Source organism: Protopterus annectens, chromosome 2.part2 (assembly GCF_019279795.1).
Source record: "Protopterus annectens isolate FY-2018-M chromosome 2.part2, PAN1.0, whole genome shotgun sequence".
Taxonomy (NCBI): domain Eukaryota; kingdom Metazoa; phylum Chordata; order Ceratodontiformes; family Protopteridae; genus Protopterus; species Protopterus annectens.
This window is the reverse complement of record NC_056730.1, coordinates 147,525,009-147,542,151: the sequence shown is the minus strand read 5'-3', so window position 1 is coordinate 147,542,151 and position 17,143 is coordinate 147,525,009. Positions and strand designations below refer to the sequence as shown.

The following is a 17,143-nucleotide window of genomic DNA, read 5'->3' as shown; positions in this document are numbered from 1 at the left end:
CTGCCTTTTGGAAGATGAGGTTAAAAATATTAAAACATAAAATGTTTAATGTACTTTAACCAACTATGACACAAAGAGCCACTCAGAAATATACGTTAGGGAGGAAGGCGTGCATCTGTAAGCCAACATTAGCATGCTGTAAAATGATTTGTAATATCCATGAAGTTTCTGAAAAAATCAATTAAGCTATAATTCAAGCAGTCTACTAAGCAAGTTGAGATTAGTAAAAATAGGAAAGGTGCTGAAATGAAAAGCATGGCACAACACAAGTTTGCAAAGAAACCAAATTACCTTTCAAAAACTAATTTTAATCAAAACAAAAATTGTTGAATCATTAACAAGTTTATAAAACAGTGATTTAGTTACATAAATAAATCAATATCAGTGTATCAAATCTTAATTACTTTCAACTTCATGAGCATGTTTACACAGGTGATGAAGTACAATCTTTTTACCTATTATAATAAATAAAATGGGAGAGCATTAACTTTTTTCTAACCAAAAATAACTACAAACATACCTCTATCATGTTCTCTAATGAAGGGAACAAGAGACACCAGACAATTTTTGCACCAAAAACATAAAAACTGCTTTATAAAGCACAAGGATACAGAACCATTCAGCTAAAGAAAAGACACTATATTTGTAACCAAAGTTGGTATTTTTTAATATAATGAACAGTTTGGTAGTTAGATCTCCAGTTTGGTTATTTTAAAGCATTAATTAAGACAAGGCAAGATAGAAGGCTGTTTTTTTTTTCATTTTGAGGAATTCTAGAGGAATTAAAAATAAAAAAAAAAAATGTTAAAATCAAAAACGGAAAGGTTGAACAGTCATACCTATACAACTTTCTGTCCCGCACAAAGTCAAGATACCTATGCAGAATATATACATACGTTATTGTGCACAAATGTTAGCTTATCATCAGCTCACTGCAAAGGCGTAATGTATCACGTCAATTTCTTATGTAAAACACATTTCTTTCACTCAAGAAATACAATGTGTTTTTCTTTATTTTTTTATGTATTTTAAGTTTTCTAGGCTAGGAGGCACAAAGGCCGAATCTGGCATAATGAATGTTAATGCTAAGGCTTGCTCTGGCTGTATGTTTTTGTTGTCCCTCTTTCCTACAGTGCCTGTTACAAGCATATATTTCATATCAATAGATATCAGTCCAACCATGCAGTTGAAGAGGTGGCTCTGCATAGATGCCCAGCATATAATTCACCACCTGAGCCAACCCTGAAGCAAGGCGCACATTAGTCCTTCCGATATGTTTTTAATAACCAAGCTACTGCAGCTTCAAGTATTTTGCATTACATAGAATATTCTTTTATAAATTAGTTAACGTTATACTTTTTCAATATTCAGACATATACTATAATATATACAGTACAATAAATGCTATCATTCTTTCTTTTTTCCGTTAAATCCCTGAGAATGTATGTTGACAGTCGCTAAGTTTCCACATGCACAAGCACCGTGTGCCATGCTTCTGGATTAACAGCAATGCAAAGCCACGTGGTCAGCCTTCAACGTGTAGTTATGTTGGGGTTTTTGTCAGTGTTATTTAAATATGCTAAAACATAAGGGTGAATTACAAAGGAGTAAAGCTGAATCCATACGAGGTACTTATCACTTAGGATGGAGGTGTCTGTGTTTGGTTTTTAAAGCCATTAATATCTTTTGAGGCTGTGAACAATATACAGAAAGAACAGGAGAGCTACGTGGGCTTTTGCCACTTGACAACATATACTCAGTGTAAACCAAACCTTTTTGAAAACCTCTCTCACTCACACACATACAAAAAAATTAACAAAACACACTTTCACAACATGACAATTTTGTTTGCAAACTAAATATAACTATACACATAATACCGGTGTGGCTCTGTTTTTTTTCTTTTTTTGTTACATTTTTCTTTTCTTTTTTAAGTTAAAAAGGGTACAAAGGCAGGCTCAAGTAAAAATAAATCACTCCCTCGTTCATCAACCAAACCGCTCACGGACCAACATCATCAGTTTCTTTTTGCCTTTGTATATTTGTTTTAGGTTGTCAATAAACTGTGTAAACTGGATATGTCCATCGTGAGCCATTAGAAAGGTCTCTCGGGCCTTGCTGAGGAATTCTATGAATTCACTGTAATGTCGAGGGCTGATGTGTGTGAGCCGTGAGTGTGTCGTATTAATATACGCCCCAATTGTGGCATCCAGAAGCTGCCTAAGAGGGGCTTTGTCCAGTGACATTAACTTTCCAGAGTTCCTCCTTCCATGAAGTCCCACCAAACCAGGTGTGGTCAACGTGCAGCGGCGTAAAATGTCTGACAGTACTGTTGCACATTTAACACTTTTGACTACCAGAGGTATTACAGCGGCAAGCTCATTCTTCCCAAGGGAGTGACTGAGTGCACATGCCCACAGAACATCGTTAATGGCAGGGTGTGTGTCCTGATTATAGCTCAGGTTGAGATGTGTCATGGCTAAAGTAGCCAACTTGTACGCCCGCATGGGGTAACCACGGTGCTCCATATACCTTGCTATGGTAAAAAGCTGCGTGTAACTCATGCCTGTAGTAGCAGCGTCTAAAACTATTTGGTAAGCAGTCTCAAAAGCTATGTGATCCTTTTCACATAAAGTTAGTGCAGAAAGAGCACAGTTCTGAGGGTCCTTCATGGCACACTGGAGTGCAAGCGTCCTAGCACTGCTGGCCAATTTTTCCTGCTGATGGCAGTCCAGATGTAACCGGACAATTGTGCTGTTGGACATCACTGTTGTAGCAACAATACTGGTGGCCTCTGTTGGTGTGAACAGTGTAAACCAACTCTGCATAATGCTGTCTAACGCATAAACCCCTGGAAGAGAAACAGAATGCTGTTATTAGACAGCAGCATTTTATGCACACAAATAAAAGACAGTAGTATTTTATGCACACAAATAAAAGACAGTAGTATTTTATGCACACAAATAAAAAAGTCATTACTAGCAAGTGGCACATGCACAGACTTATTAAATGAGACTTTAGATTCATCACAGTTATGCTCTGTTGCATTCTACCCTTTTGAGGAATGCTGTTGCTCAGTACGCCAAAAGCCTGACTGTCACCATGCATGGATTTTTTTCTCTAATCATACAAATTGTATTAGTGATGCTCCACAATTAGACTGAAGTAAAGAATGCAAAGGGCACTGAGCTGCTAAAGGAACACAACAAATGGCTGGCAACGCATGTCGTTTGTGAGAACTAAGGATTAGACCGAACATGGGAACACTACTAAGCTAATGATCATGGGGACCATAAGATGCCATAAGAATCTTACATCATAAGAACGTGATTTCTTCTATTAAAGTCATGTTTTCTTTTTTATTACATTTATATTTTACAAACACAGATACACTGCATGTCATGCCTATTCAACACATACCCCCCACAGTTTGGCAAGATGAGCAAGCACATACCTAGTCATGTGTGTCTGTATGATACAGAAATCACATAGATTTTTATACAAACAATTCTGAGCCTCAGAAACCTTACAGAACCCATTTTTTGAAGCAGGAGGCAAAGTCTTTAAGAGCTCAGTTTGAAAAGCATAAGTAAAAGTGTTCAGAAGAGTTTCCAATCAGGATGGACAACAGAGGGTCTTGGGAGAATCCATCTGTAAAAGATCATGTTCCATCATTTCAATACCAGTGTCCCCAAAAGAAAGCTCTTCAACCGGAGAGTCGGGGGAGACAGAGTATCTTCTTCATCAGACCCAATAGTGACAGAAAAGTGAATCTGTGAGAAATAAGCCAAACATTTATTTAATTATACAATGTGTTAATTGGGGTAGAGCACTGACCCCAACTGACCAATTTAAGTCACAGCCTTCCTTCCCAGAATCCAAATCCTCATCCTCCTCAGATGAATCAGAGTTTCCAAGTCTTTTACAGGGAGTGGAAGAACGGAAGCCAACATGGAATGACAAACCCTGTGGAGGTTTCAAAGCCATATGAGCTTTGGAAAGACCTTGGGTGGAGTCATGCCACTCCTTACGGGGGTCTTGAGCAATAGCAGTCAGATGCCTAGTCTTCTGCCCCCCCCCCTTTTTTTTTACAGGAAACGCAGCCCTAACATATTTAGGACGTCCGTACTTCTATAAGGGAACCAGGTACTTCTTCCCTAGCAAGAATCTGTGGAATTCCCCCAGGCCCTTCAGAATTTACCAGCGTTGATTCCCCCTAATCATCCACAGCAGGCACTGGCTCAGCCACAGAGGTTGTACGAAATGCCCTGCTTTGTGTTGGCCTCTAAATGGGTTGTTTCAAAGGGAGCGAGTGTCAAAAATGGATGATCCTCGGGCTCTTCATCTCACCCTAAACAAACATCCAGCAGAGGCTGGATAGCAAAAGTCTCCAGTTGCAACATTCTGGACTTCTTTTTGGAAGGTGGCTGGATGTTGGGGAGAGTGGATTCAGAGGCCATGGTACTTTGAGCAAGTAACTTCAACTTTTGGTTTCCTAAATGCACGAAAATTAGTAAAAATCCTTGGTGCTTTAGAAAAACATAAAGGGAAAGCAGAGACCTGACAATGTAAGGAAGAAACAGAGAAACATAATTACTTCCCGAAAATATGGTGGCCAGGGTCTTGGCAACAAATACCTGGCAAATATCACAATATTTGTGGGTATGGTCTGTGCCCAGATAAAAAATGGCACTTCTTGCGTCTTTTGTTATGGAGAATCTGCCTCACACACTCATTTCCGCTTTCTGGATGACATGTAATTTCAGTAAAACCCACAAAAAGAAACAAAAAGGAAAAGCCCCCGACAGGCTACTCATTTGTCCACGGTTCAGTCCAATATGATACAAACGTATTTCTTCTGAATTCAAAAACAGCATTTAGACTGGTGACAAAGAAATTCAAAAGATTTGGTGCTCGTACGTCACTTATGTACCTTATACTTTGAACTTAGGAGGAAGAGCCCAAGGCATTGGTATTATGCTGGCTGGACGTATGGCTTTCCTCAGCAAGCTATCTCAGGAAGGTCATCAAAGGACAGGTGGAGCAGAAGTAAATGTAAGAACAGCAATAGAGGGGAAGCAGAATACTGAATGCATTTAAGGGCGGACTACACACCGACTTAGTCGCTCCTCCTGTAATCATGGAAAAAGTAATGTAATATCTGCTCTTTGGTAATCACACAGCACCATAGGCAAACAGGGCACCAAGTTAGAAAAGTAGGTTCATAGATTAGTACTAGGCTAACTGCCCTTGTGGGCCATTTTCAGCCTAGCCAATTACAGCATGTGAGAATCAAACCTTGTACCTTATGTTTGTAAGGTAAACACCTTAACCATTATGCCAATCTCCCACCAGTAGAATCAAAAGTTAAACTATATTCAAAGAACTGACAGTGAACTTATTTCAAATAGAGAAAAAAAGGGCACTGAAGTAAACTTTTTTGTAATGTAAGAAGCTAACAAGAATCACTTTACTTGCATCAAATTTGCTAAAAATCTGTAAATAAATCCAAATAATTAGAGAGAGTCATTGTGACATTTAATCAAAACAGCAAAGGGGGGAGAGAAGAAAGCAGCAAATAGGTCACTAAAACCAGACATATATTATCAACAAGGAATTATTTTTTTCCTGCTCCACAACCAGTTTCTTACCAACTTCTGTTGCACAGGTGACTAACCATCTCACCATCTCACGACGGCGCCAGTTTAAGGTCGACAATGTCATCCTCATCACCTGCAAAGAAAGAAAACATTTTTTTTTATGTCCAGAAAAACAAACAAAACTTTCTGTGCTGCACAATATTTTCAAACCCCTTGTTCCCACATTGATGTTGCTAACTACATCACCACGTATACCTCATATCTGTCAATTTTATGCTTTATGCAAAATTATTTTAACTACTTGTCAACGTCTTAAATCCGAAAGGCACAAGCATCGCTTTCCAAAAGTAACATGGTAGTAAAGGTTTGATTAAAAGATTTCCTCACTCATGTAGTATACAAGTCGAACCTAAAGGAACAGGACTAAGGGTTGGAGAAAGAAGCTCAGTAACAGCACAAAGCCTTAGACTTCCACACTGCAAGAAACCTACAAATTAGACAGAGCTTTTTGTATTACAACTATGCTTAAAAACTCAGGTATTGCTACAGCAAATTAAAACATCTTCTCAAGACATTTGTATCCTCAACTGGACAAATCTTATTTCAACACCAGCCCCAGTCCATGATGCAACACTCCAAATGGAATGATTTCAAAGGATTACAAATAATAAAACCTTTCAATTCCCAGTGTCTTCCATTACTTGTAAACCTGAAAACACTACTCCTGGTCAAGCATCTTAAAATCATGAACACTCAGAAGTAACAGAGTGACATCTGATTTCATGCTGGCAAACTGTACTACATACAGCAGAATATGAGTCAGGTTATTTTATCCTCTACTCCCTCACTGCCATGCTTAACGGAGTATTGTCTTTACCTAGTTTCTGGGCCAAAACTGTAGTTCATCATAAACAAGAAAATGAATGGTGCACTGGTTTACAAAGTGTATCACTAACATGTCGCGGATCAGAAATGATCCGATCGTAAGGTGTCGGCATCAGTAGTATGCTATTATTACACAGCTATTTTGTGGTTGATGTGAAGGTATGTGCTGCCTTCAAACCACAAGTGACCTTCAAACATAAGCAATTCACAGACCCATAACGTACAATACCTGCTTCAGGTTTGATGCTAATTAGCTATTAGCCATGTCTTACTGTTTGGTAAACTGTTGATGGTTCTCCATGGCAGACTAGTATGATAAAACCTTTAGTAACATGCTACATATGCATTCAACTGTGGTCAACTACAAGACAAACTGAAATTTTGGTGGGAAACAACTGCTGTTTTCTGCAATTCAAGATTTACTAATCTTATTAATACAATTAAACAATATTACATAATTACATATCATGTACTGTATACAACCAATCATGCTTTGGGACAGAATATGCTAAAAGCTCTTTGCGTCATGTCATCTCCTACTTCCATTTATCTCAGCATGTTATGCTATACTGCACAGCCCTGACTCTCCTCTGAAGAAAAAGTACTGTTTACGTAGGTTAACATGCTCCAAGAGGGAGGAGTCAGTATTATAAATCCAACAACGAAAGAGGCACTAACTGGGATCCAAGATGGCATATGCATATGGCTGACCACGATCAAGTCTAACCACCCTACTGGGATCCAAGATGGCATTTGCACGTGGCTGACCACGATCAAGTCTAACCACCCTACTGGGATCCAAGACGGCATATGCATATGGCTGACCACGATCAAGTCTAACCACCCTACTGGGATCCAAGATGGCATTTGCATGTGGCTGACCATGATAAAGTCTAACCACCCTATTTTGGTTTCAACAAAGGAAGTAAGAAGCACTTTGACAAAGTTGTACTCTTGATATAAATAAATTGAAGACTTCAGCCTCTACTGCTGACAAAACCAGTTCATTTATATTACATTCAAAATCCAAACAAGAAATAGCTTCAAAGGTTAAATGGACAAACAGAAAAGGAATTATGAAAATAACACACTCATTTACGAAAATACTAAAAACTGCTACGGGAGACCCTCAAGGAAGGCCATGCCGAGCAATGTCGAACCAAAGGAAACTCTGCTTCTAGAAGCAATGTCTAACTTGTGATGTGTAACAAAGGTATGAGTTTTGGACCAAGTGGCTGCAGCGCAGATGTAGTCAATGGAGGTTCTTGAGAAAAAGGCATATGAAGTAGCCACAGATCTAGTGCAGCAAGCTCTAGGAGGACAAGGCAAATCCAAACCTTTTTGAGAATAAATTAGCAAAATACAATCAGTGATCCATTTAGCTAGAGTAAATTTGGAATCTGCTTGACCCAACTAATTAGGGGAAAAGGACGCAAACAGCTGATTAGACTTCCTGTACTGTTTTGTTCTGTGAAGATAAAAATGTAAGTGTGAACATCAAGCAGGTGCAGCATATATTCTCCTCTATTAGTACAATTTGGAAAGAAAACTAGTAACAGAATGGACTGGTTAAAGTTAGTCTCAGTAGCCACTTTTGGTAGAAATGAAGGGTTGGTTCGAAGAGACACCCTATCCTTATGGAAAATGATTCAAAGAGGCTTGACCAATAAGACCTGGAGCTCAGAAATTCTTTTTGCAAAAGTGATAGCTACTAAAAATATGGCTTCCAAGAAAGAATTTTCATATTGTATTTGTTCGCCGGTTCAAAGGGTTTCTGAGTTAACCCTTGAAGGATCACTGTCAAATCCCAAGGAGGATGGGAATCTTTTACTGGAGGTCTAAGCAGGAAGACTCCCTTCATGAAAGCTTTACAAAATTTGGAAGATGCCATAGATAATGATTCATTTCCTGCATGGAAGTTGATATAGCTTTCAACTTAAGTTTAACAGTAGAAAAATTAGCCCCTTCCTTAAAAAGAACAGTGAGAAATAGGAGAATGGCTGAAGTAGAGGCTGAAAACAGGTCAATATTCTTATTGAAAGCCCAAATACAAAATCTTTTCCATTTGTTCTGTAAAACTTTTTGGTGGATGGACTGGGAAGTGAGCCTGGAATGTCTGGCTATCACTGGAAGTGGAGAAACCATGTGGTCAGTTTGAAGGCATGGAGATTGGGATGTTAAATTCCTGATGGATGAGAAGGAGATCCTGAGTGGGTTCCAGTATCCATGGAAGTTATCTTAATTGAGACCAGAGTAAGGGGAACCAAACCTGCTGAGGCCAGGAGAGGGCAATGAGGACAATGGAGCTCTTCAGCCTGCTTGCATTCTGTAGGAACCTCGGAATTAGAGGAAGATGGGGAAAGGAGTAGAGAAGACCTAGGGGCCAATCGTGAATCAGAGCATCCCTCGGTGACTCGCCTGGCGGGGAGATCAGAGTGAAGTACTGGCTGCATTTGTTGTTGAGGGAAGAAGCAAACAGGTCACAGCGAGGCTGGCCCCAGCAGCTAAAGATCATATTCACTACTGTTTGTCTGAGGGACCACTTGTGATGAATCAGAATGGACCTGCTGACTCTGTCTGCCAGAATGTTGGCTTTCCCCGGTATTTGCATTGCAACAAAAAAGCGGTCTGAAGAGATCACACATTTCCAGACCCTCGTTTCCTCTCTGCACAACTGGTAGGAACAAGTTCCTCCTTGTTATTTGATGTACCAGACTACTGATATGTTGTCCGTATGGATTGCAGAAGTTCCTAGATGGAGAACATCCTGAAAGGCTTGCAAGGTTAGGAGGACTGCTCTCATCTCTAAGACATTGATATGCGACTTAGTCCCAGAGGAAATGCCCCACCCCCACCCCAGTTGGAAAGTGTCTGTGGTCACTGTGGCTACTGGGGGAGGAAGAGAGAGAACGGTCTACCCTGAAAGAGGTTGTCTAATTGGATCCACCAGCGAAAATGACGTTTGCAAATTGGAGTGTGTTTTATGGGAAATGACAAGACGCTGGTAAAGAATGGACCACTGAACCACCAGTGTGTCCATTGAAGGATTCACATAAAGAATCTTGCTAGAGGAACTAGAAGAATGGCAGCTGACAGTGACCCAAGAGCTTGTAACACTAGTTTTGCTGGAGGGGATGGACAAGACAGCATGTCCCGCACCTGACTTCTCAATGATGTGATGCGATGAAGAGGTAATGATGCCACTTGTGTCGTAGTATCCAGCTGAGTTCCTATAAATTTCAGTCTATACCGGAGTCCGCTTCAATTTGGCAGGGTTTACTGTAATGCCTAGGGAGTTGCAGATCTGAAGCAAGTAATCCTTGGTTTATAGAAGTTGATGCCTTGTTGTAATGGTGAGGAGCCAATTCTCAATCTATGGAAACACCTAGAATCCTTGAAGTCTCAATTGAGCTGCCATGACTGCCATGCATTTGGTGAACAGCTTGAGGACTGTGATGAACCCAAAGGGTAGTGCTCCGAATTGGTAGTGACTGGCTCCTAGCCAAAAGCACAGGTGTCTCCTGAAACACCCGCCTATTCTGATATGATAGTACGCATCCTGGAGAACTATAAAGCACATCCAATCATCCTTGCAAAGAAGAGGCAGGATGGACTGAACTGTAACCATTCAGAACTTTAACTTCTTTATGTACTGATTCAGACTGATTAGAGAGAATTGGTCTCAGGTCCCCTGTTTTCTTTGACATTAAAAAGAAGCAGGAGTATGTTCTGAATCCTATTTGTTCGAGTGGGACCTCCTGGATCACTCTTTTTTTGTAGCAGCTTTTGAATCTATTCAGCTGCGTATTCCCTCTGAATGGGTGGAATGTCGGGAAGTTTCTTCCTTGGGACAGGAAGTGGAAGGGAAAAGGGTATGTAGTAACCTCTGGAATTATACTTGGCACACGTGCATATTTTGTGACATTTGTCCAGGCGTCCAGGTGCAGGGAAAAATGACCCCCAACTGCCACCAGAGGTGGAGAGTTGGGCAGCGCTTCAGGAGTGCTGATGAGGCCTATCAAAGAAGTCTCTGAAGACTTGGTTTTGTGGACCCCCTCTGCGCTGGGGCAACGTCTGCCACTGAAACCTCCTTCTCTGACTGTGGGGGAAATATCCCTGCTTGAGTCCTAAAAAGTCCCTGAGATTTCCAGAACCACATTTTCTTACCACCTTGCTGACTCCTAGAAAAGGTACGTTGAGAGGTAGAAAACTTGGTTCCCACAGCAGACAGGGTCTTTCCTCCTCCTTGCTTTGGGTAAGTGTATCCAAAAGATGCCTTAAAGGGTTCCACAAAGTCGCATAGCCTCTTCCAGGCATGTCTCCTAACGGCTATGCCGGAACCGGCTGCTTGTGAGGTGCCCTCCTCTGTGTGGGAGATCAGCCTCATTGATGAACTGGTAATGTATGAAAGAGCAGCCAGCTGAGGAGAAACCTTCTTGAGATCCTCTGCAGACATGAACTCCGAGAGTTTGAAAGCTCCTTGATCAAATCTCTCTGTAGGTGAGTAAAATGCAAAAGGTAATTTAATAGCCTCAGTGCGAATGTGGCTGAGACGTACATGTGCTTTACAAATTTGTCCATTGCTCTGGACTCCCTATTCGGTTGATGGACAGAGAAGCTTTGTTCTGCTAGCTCCTTTTTATTGGCTGCCTCCACAGCTATGACATAAACTGGGATTCCCTTGCTCCACTGAGGTACGTCTGAAGGGGGAACCAAAAACTTATCTGGGCACATGGGAATGGGCTTGACAGTCTCTGGTTTCTTCCAAGCCCGGTGGGAAACCAGGTCAATAAGTTCATCCACTGGGGGTCTCCCAAGACGTAGATGGGCCCAGCCCCAAAAGCCTCCAGGAACACTGGATGGATGAGCCTGGGAAGATCAGCTACCTTTCTGTTTGAGGATTTCCAAGATGTCCCCAAAGGAGACTTCATCAGGTGGCGATCAGGGAATCCTTCTCCCTCATCAAAATCAATGTCTTCCATGACAGACTCAATAAGGGAGTCTTTGTGCCTCCTCTTACACATTCTCTTCCCAGGAACCTCTTTTGTGAGGTGGTTGGGAGAGGTGCTGGAAGGGGGGGGGGGGGAATCTGTGTGGAGGCTTCCTGGAACCAGCTGACCATTAGAAGGAGAAATTAAGAAATGATGGGCTCAGAGCTTGGACCCGATAAGGGGTGAATGGTAGGATCCGAGCTCAGAGGGGATGGCTCTCTATGCAAAGAGAAAGCCCTTTCCACTACCTGAAAGGCTGATGGACCCGGGTAGACTTTTCCAACCCTCCTCAGACCTGAAGCTGCCAAAGAAAGGATGATGGCAACCCCAGATCCAGGCCCTCCAGAAGGAATCGGACCCGAACTGTCCAGGGCCGAGGCACTGAGGGGAAGGGATGGATCCAACACAGTAGGAGCTGAACCCAACCCCCTGGACAAGTATAATGCCCTGTTTATTTGGTATCATACAGATTGCTCATTGGTGATCTGTGTCGCGCCTACAAGGCAATATTGGACCCTGCCCTACTAGAGATGCTCCATATCTGTAAGTCTAACTCCTAGGACATTACCTGCTCAATAGGCCTAAATCTAACATATGACATCAACAAAACCTGCTGGAGAGACAGGTTTGTCTCACAGAGGCTGCCCCGCCTCTGGAACAGACTTCCCATACATGTCAAACAGAGTACCTCGCTGACCCTCTTCAAGCGCAACCTTGATGAGTCGATGGCAAACCACAAATTTATCCCAGGGGTTCTACCTTTGTCCCTCACTGACAGGGGCAACAGGTGCTGAATGTGGTTTCTTTTTTGGGGATAAATATTTGGCTAGGCTTGTAAGGGCCCCAGGGCCATAAGCCTAGTAACTTCCTATGATCCTATGAACCTGGCACAGACCTCTCGGATCCAAGAGCTGGCCTAATCCAAAGGCTTCAGAGCAGGATTGAACAGGGACACTGCTGGAGCTGAGGAAGGAAGGTTCCTCGGATCAGACTCTGAACCTCTTGAGGATCTTGGATCATGAGACTCTGAGACCAGAGGTCAGATCGGAGAAGAAAAAAATCAGTTGGGCAAGAGGATCCAATAGGGGACAAAGCTGAGAGGACCCCCATCTGAATATCTGAGCCCTGAGAAATCTCTGCATCATCTTGTCCATGTCTGCCTCTGTCAAACTCCTCGAAGATCTGGATGAAGCAGTGGATGGGGCCTTGAATGCTTCCTCGGCATCTCAAATAACTTGAATGGCAGGGCTAGAGAGAGACTGGATTCAGCATGAATTCAGGTCTGTGACCCCCTACTGGTTGGATCTGTGGGTTTAGGATATAAGAAAGAGGTGGATGGAACAGCAGAGCTAACAGCATAGGCTGTACCAGTCGGATCCGAAAAGTGCTGTGGAACCAAGGGTTGGCCGAAGGTCTTCAGATCCGACAAGGTTGGATTCAAGAATTTCTTTAACTTTTCAGCAGGTTCTGAGGAAGCCCTCAGAGTTCTTGGAATAGGTCTTTTCCCACACTCCGAGTTGGGCTGTGAAGCCTAAGAGGGGGTTTCAGCCCCAGTATCAGCAAGCAGAAGTCGTTTTAATATCAATTTGTTTCTCCTGTCCAAAAGCACCCTGGGGTTAAATATCATGCAAACAGTGCGAGATCAGTCAAGGTGGACTAAATATATTATATTACATATTACGAGAAAGAATTACAGGCCAAAGTATCAAAAGAAAATGTTACTAGACAAACTATTGGAAAAGAAGACCCTAGCACCAGTGAAAAACTAGAGGAATGAAGGAAAGCTGACAGAAAGTTAATGTTACCCAGAGTAAAAAATATCTAAAGTGAGAAAAATGCAATACAAAACCAAACAATGAACTAGCTTACTAACTCGAGTTGGATCGTTCGTCCCATCTCAATGGCGGTAAACGAGATCTGAGGAGTTGGGAATAGAATGAAGCATTAGGTGTAGAGGGAGGAGTTTGAGTTTTGGATCCGAAGTCTGTTAGATGCGACCCCAAGACCCATTCATGAGGAAGAATAAAAAGGACAACTTCAGATCCCCGTATAGCCTCATCCATGAACTTTCATTCTTTGAAAAGAGTCCATTTACATCTACATTTTAACAGTAACTCAAAAGATATTATTCATTTTGTCCTCAAGCAATTTTCCTGCAACACACATAACGTAACCTTTTTTGCAACCTTTATGTGATACTGTGGCAACATATTACTAAAACCCAGGCAGTTTTTTCCCTCTGTTTTAACCTTTTAGATGTATATCATTTTTTTCTCTTCTGCCTATTTTGCATAATGTCAAAGACTGTGTTCCAAAAGTCCCCCTACCCACACTTTTTTGTTTCGGATATAGCCTTACTGAACTCACAATTTACCAAATAACATGGATCCAACAACATCATCAATATCATATTACAATTTAGAAATTCACTTCTTTTTCCATAAACTTTTTTCAACGTTTCATACTACTGACTTTTTTCCAATCAATTAACCTACATGACATTTGCTACACTTACATGTTTGCTCTAATTTCAAACCCTCCCAACATTCCTTTCTTCCCCATCAGTCTGAACCCAAATGAAGGCAATGGTTCCAAACATTTTATTTTTGTCTAACAAGGCCGCCCCACCTTTTTCATTTCCTTTATAACACCCAACACATCTTCCAAAATAAGGCTAACCCTTCATTTCCATTTCCTGGTTATCAGCTTTTTTGGCTTTTAACAAAAATAAAGTTAATGAAGTCCTTTTATGCCTTGACTCTCTCACCCCCCTACCTGAGCTTAGCAGCTAGTAGCATCATCTCCTTAGAAACTTTCTCTTGTTCACTCAACATCTGCCCTAGGGCATTTTGCAATGCATCCTTAAACTAATTCTGCACACTCCCAGTTTACACTCCATACCTTCATGCCTCTAGCAGTTACTCGAAACTGGAGGATCAACTCGAGGTATAAAAATAATCTATGTAAGCATTTCCATGCAGACATTCTAAACTGTCTAGATTTAGTCGTGTATTTCAAAGCGTTGCACATTCCTCCATTCATCCACTGTAATCTCTCCACCCAACTTTTTCTACCAAACCTGCCAGTGTCCCACCTATTGGAGTTGTACAACTATCATGTATAATTCTGTACACCGTACTAACAATTCCATTTTTATAGACCTATTTGTACTTCAGCCACCAAATATTCCACTAGGGGTGGAACGTCACCTACCACTCCTCTTTTTCTAGTATTCCTTGACATTGCAGCCTATCCTTATCACGTAATCCAAACGGCACTTTTGTTTCCACCACTTCTTTTAATCCCCCAGATAATCTGTTCCCAATGCCTTGGCTTCTTGACCAACTTGCCCAGTTACTTTCTGCTGTTTCTCGATTACACTCTAGCCTTTTATTTGGCAGCCCAGTTAGCAAACTCACCTTATTCCATCCACTCACTGTCATATTCTTTCTTATTCAACTGCTGCTGGTTAAAATGATTAATTTCTACCATTTCGTTGTTAGTCTTCATAAATGTCTTTCAGCCCCAATGGAAAAAAAACACTCAGAACACTGCAGGATTCAAAAGTTTAATCACTACTCCATCCCATCCAAGCAAAGTTCCCTTTTGACTTAAATAAATTTGTTCAGTTTCAGTCTAGTATAAACTGAATAATCACTTTCTATAAATATTCTGGTGTCTCTAACTTTCAACACATTTCTCCTTTGACACTTTTTTGTTAAAATCTCCTTTAGTTGGCATGTTTGCATCTTGCCAGCTATTGACGTGCCCTGTCTGAGTATGTGCTGCTGTGGGACACCAGTCCAGTTGTTAATAATGGTCTTTATAAAGCATCTGTCCCTTGTACCTTCTCAGGTACGGCTGCAAGCCTCCAAATTTCTTCTCTCCTTTTATCTTCAAATATCAACCACTTTTTGAAACAGCTCCCTTTGAAATTCCTCATTTTGTGTCAGTTTCTCCTTAATTTCCATTTCTGACCTTTGGAGTTTGATTAAATATATAATTTAATGCGTTTTTCCCCATTGTCCCCTAACTTAACTGCATGTACTCCTCTAGGGTTCTACTTATTATAAAGACCTCTCAGTAAATCTGAGAAATTTTCTCTTTAAAGTTGTTGGAAGCCATAACTTGAATCTACACCATACACTGGTCTGATTTCCCACTAAATCAATGTAGAGTCCTTGTCCAGCACAACTTTCTATTCTCTCTGTTCTTCACTTTATCTTTATTTTCTTGGATTTTTTTCCTTTGTGACATACAGATAGAATAATCTTTTGCCAGAAACTGGATTTAAACCAAATTGTCTGCTTCTATCAGCTGTTTTAGCAATTATCAGTTTTCCATTTTGAGAGAACTCTAGTTAACATGCTTTTCACTCAGTGGTCATCGTGGAAGTTCCCCTATCTTCACGTTTTGGCTTAATTTTACTTTTAATCTCACAACTTGTTGCCCACTATTCTGTGAACAATAACCTACAACTAGATCCAACATTCTCTCTATCAATGGCCATTTCAGAAAACAAGTTTACAAGACTATTCCCTTACAGACGGGCTTAAGTACAGATAATATATGTGCTCCATGCAAACATCTAAAAGATCCTGTGCTTAGGTTAATAGGCGAGTACTAGGCAATCAGTCTGCAGATCACAAAAACCTAACCAAAAAATCCTATTCAAAAGTTTCCTCTAGCCTCAAGGAGAACAAGACAAAAGAGATGGGGGTGGGGGTGGGATTTGAGGCTGTTCATGCAATTACCTTTGTTTACCTTGAACGTGGTAAGAGTGCTATCTATCATGACATGTTATATTTATCTGCTGATGATGATTTAAGTTCCCTTAACATGGCACTTGAGGTATTATTAGTTCTGTGACAGAAGAAGAAGACAAATATTGATGGAACTTTCATGTCTCGAAAGGCTAGAGACAGATTTCCACTGAGGAGTCTGTAAGAGACTGTACAGGGAAAGGGCTGGAAGTCTCTCCTGATAACTAAATTTTTGAAGTCACTGATATTTTTAGTTATGAATCTCTGAGGTCATTCAAATTGTATGATACGTTTAAACAAATATATATATATATATGCCAAAAGCTGCATTATATTCAACAAAAAGTCTGCTAAGATACAAGTAAAGGGGAATTAAGACTTTTTTGTATCTCGTGGCGATGCCTTTGGAAATCAGATAAGCCAGATAAAAAGCTTTCTGAAGTACTGCAGAAAGACGATGGTCAAATGGTAAGGAATTATCAACAAGCCTGCCTAGATCCCTTACAACAGTGTCGGGTATGAGGGTCTATATTATATGCTCGAACGTTTAACTTGTCAAACACCTAAATGTCGACAGCTAAACAGCTAAACAGCGAAAGCTTACAACCGTGAACGGCTACTTCCACAAATTTTTTCATAGGGAAAAATTTGCTTGGCCGTAGGTCACTAAAACAAACTTTCTAACCCTAATTAAGTGGGGGGCTTGCCCCCCCCACACCCCCCAACTAAATATACCAACTCCAAGATTGCTCTACATTGGGGAAAATGGAAATTCCCAACAATGGCCAAGTAAATTTTTTCCCCAAGAAAAAATTTGCGGAAGTGGCCGTTCGCAGTTGTAAGCTTTCGCATTGACATTTATGTGTTCGACAAGCTAAACCTTCGCTGTTTTAATATAGACCCC

The 17,143-nt window shown here is 41.0% G+C and overlaps 1 protein-coding gene across 1 annotated transcript in view; it reads right to left on the bottom strand.

Annotated features, from left to right (window-relative positions):
* Positions 1 to 287: 287 nt before the first annotated feature.
* ZSWIM6 (zinc finger SWIM-type containing 6) overlaps positions 288 to 17,143 on the bottom strand; it is an 867,641-nt gene continuing 850,785 nt past the window's right edge. Inside the window, exons 13-14 of the mRNA XM_044063817.1 lie at positions 5,652 to 5,733; positions 288 to 2,851 (exon numbers count right to left, since the gene is read on the bottom strand). Coding sequence (XP_043919752.1) covers positions 1,989 to 2,851; positions 5,652 to 5,733 — 945 coding nt within the window. The 3' untranslated portion in view covers positions 288 to 1,988. The remainder of the gene's footprint in view (positions 2,852 to 5,651; positions 5,734 to 17,143) is intronic.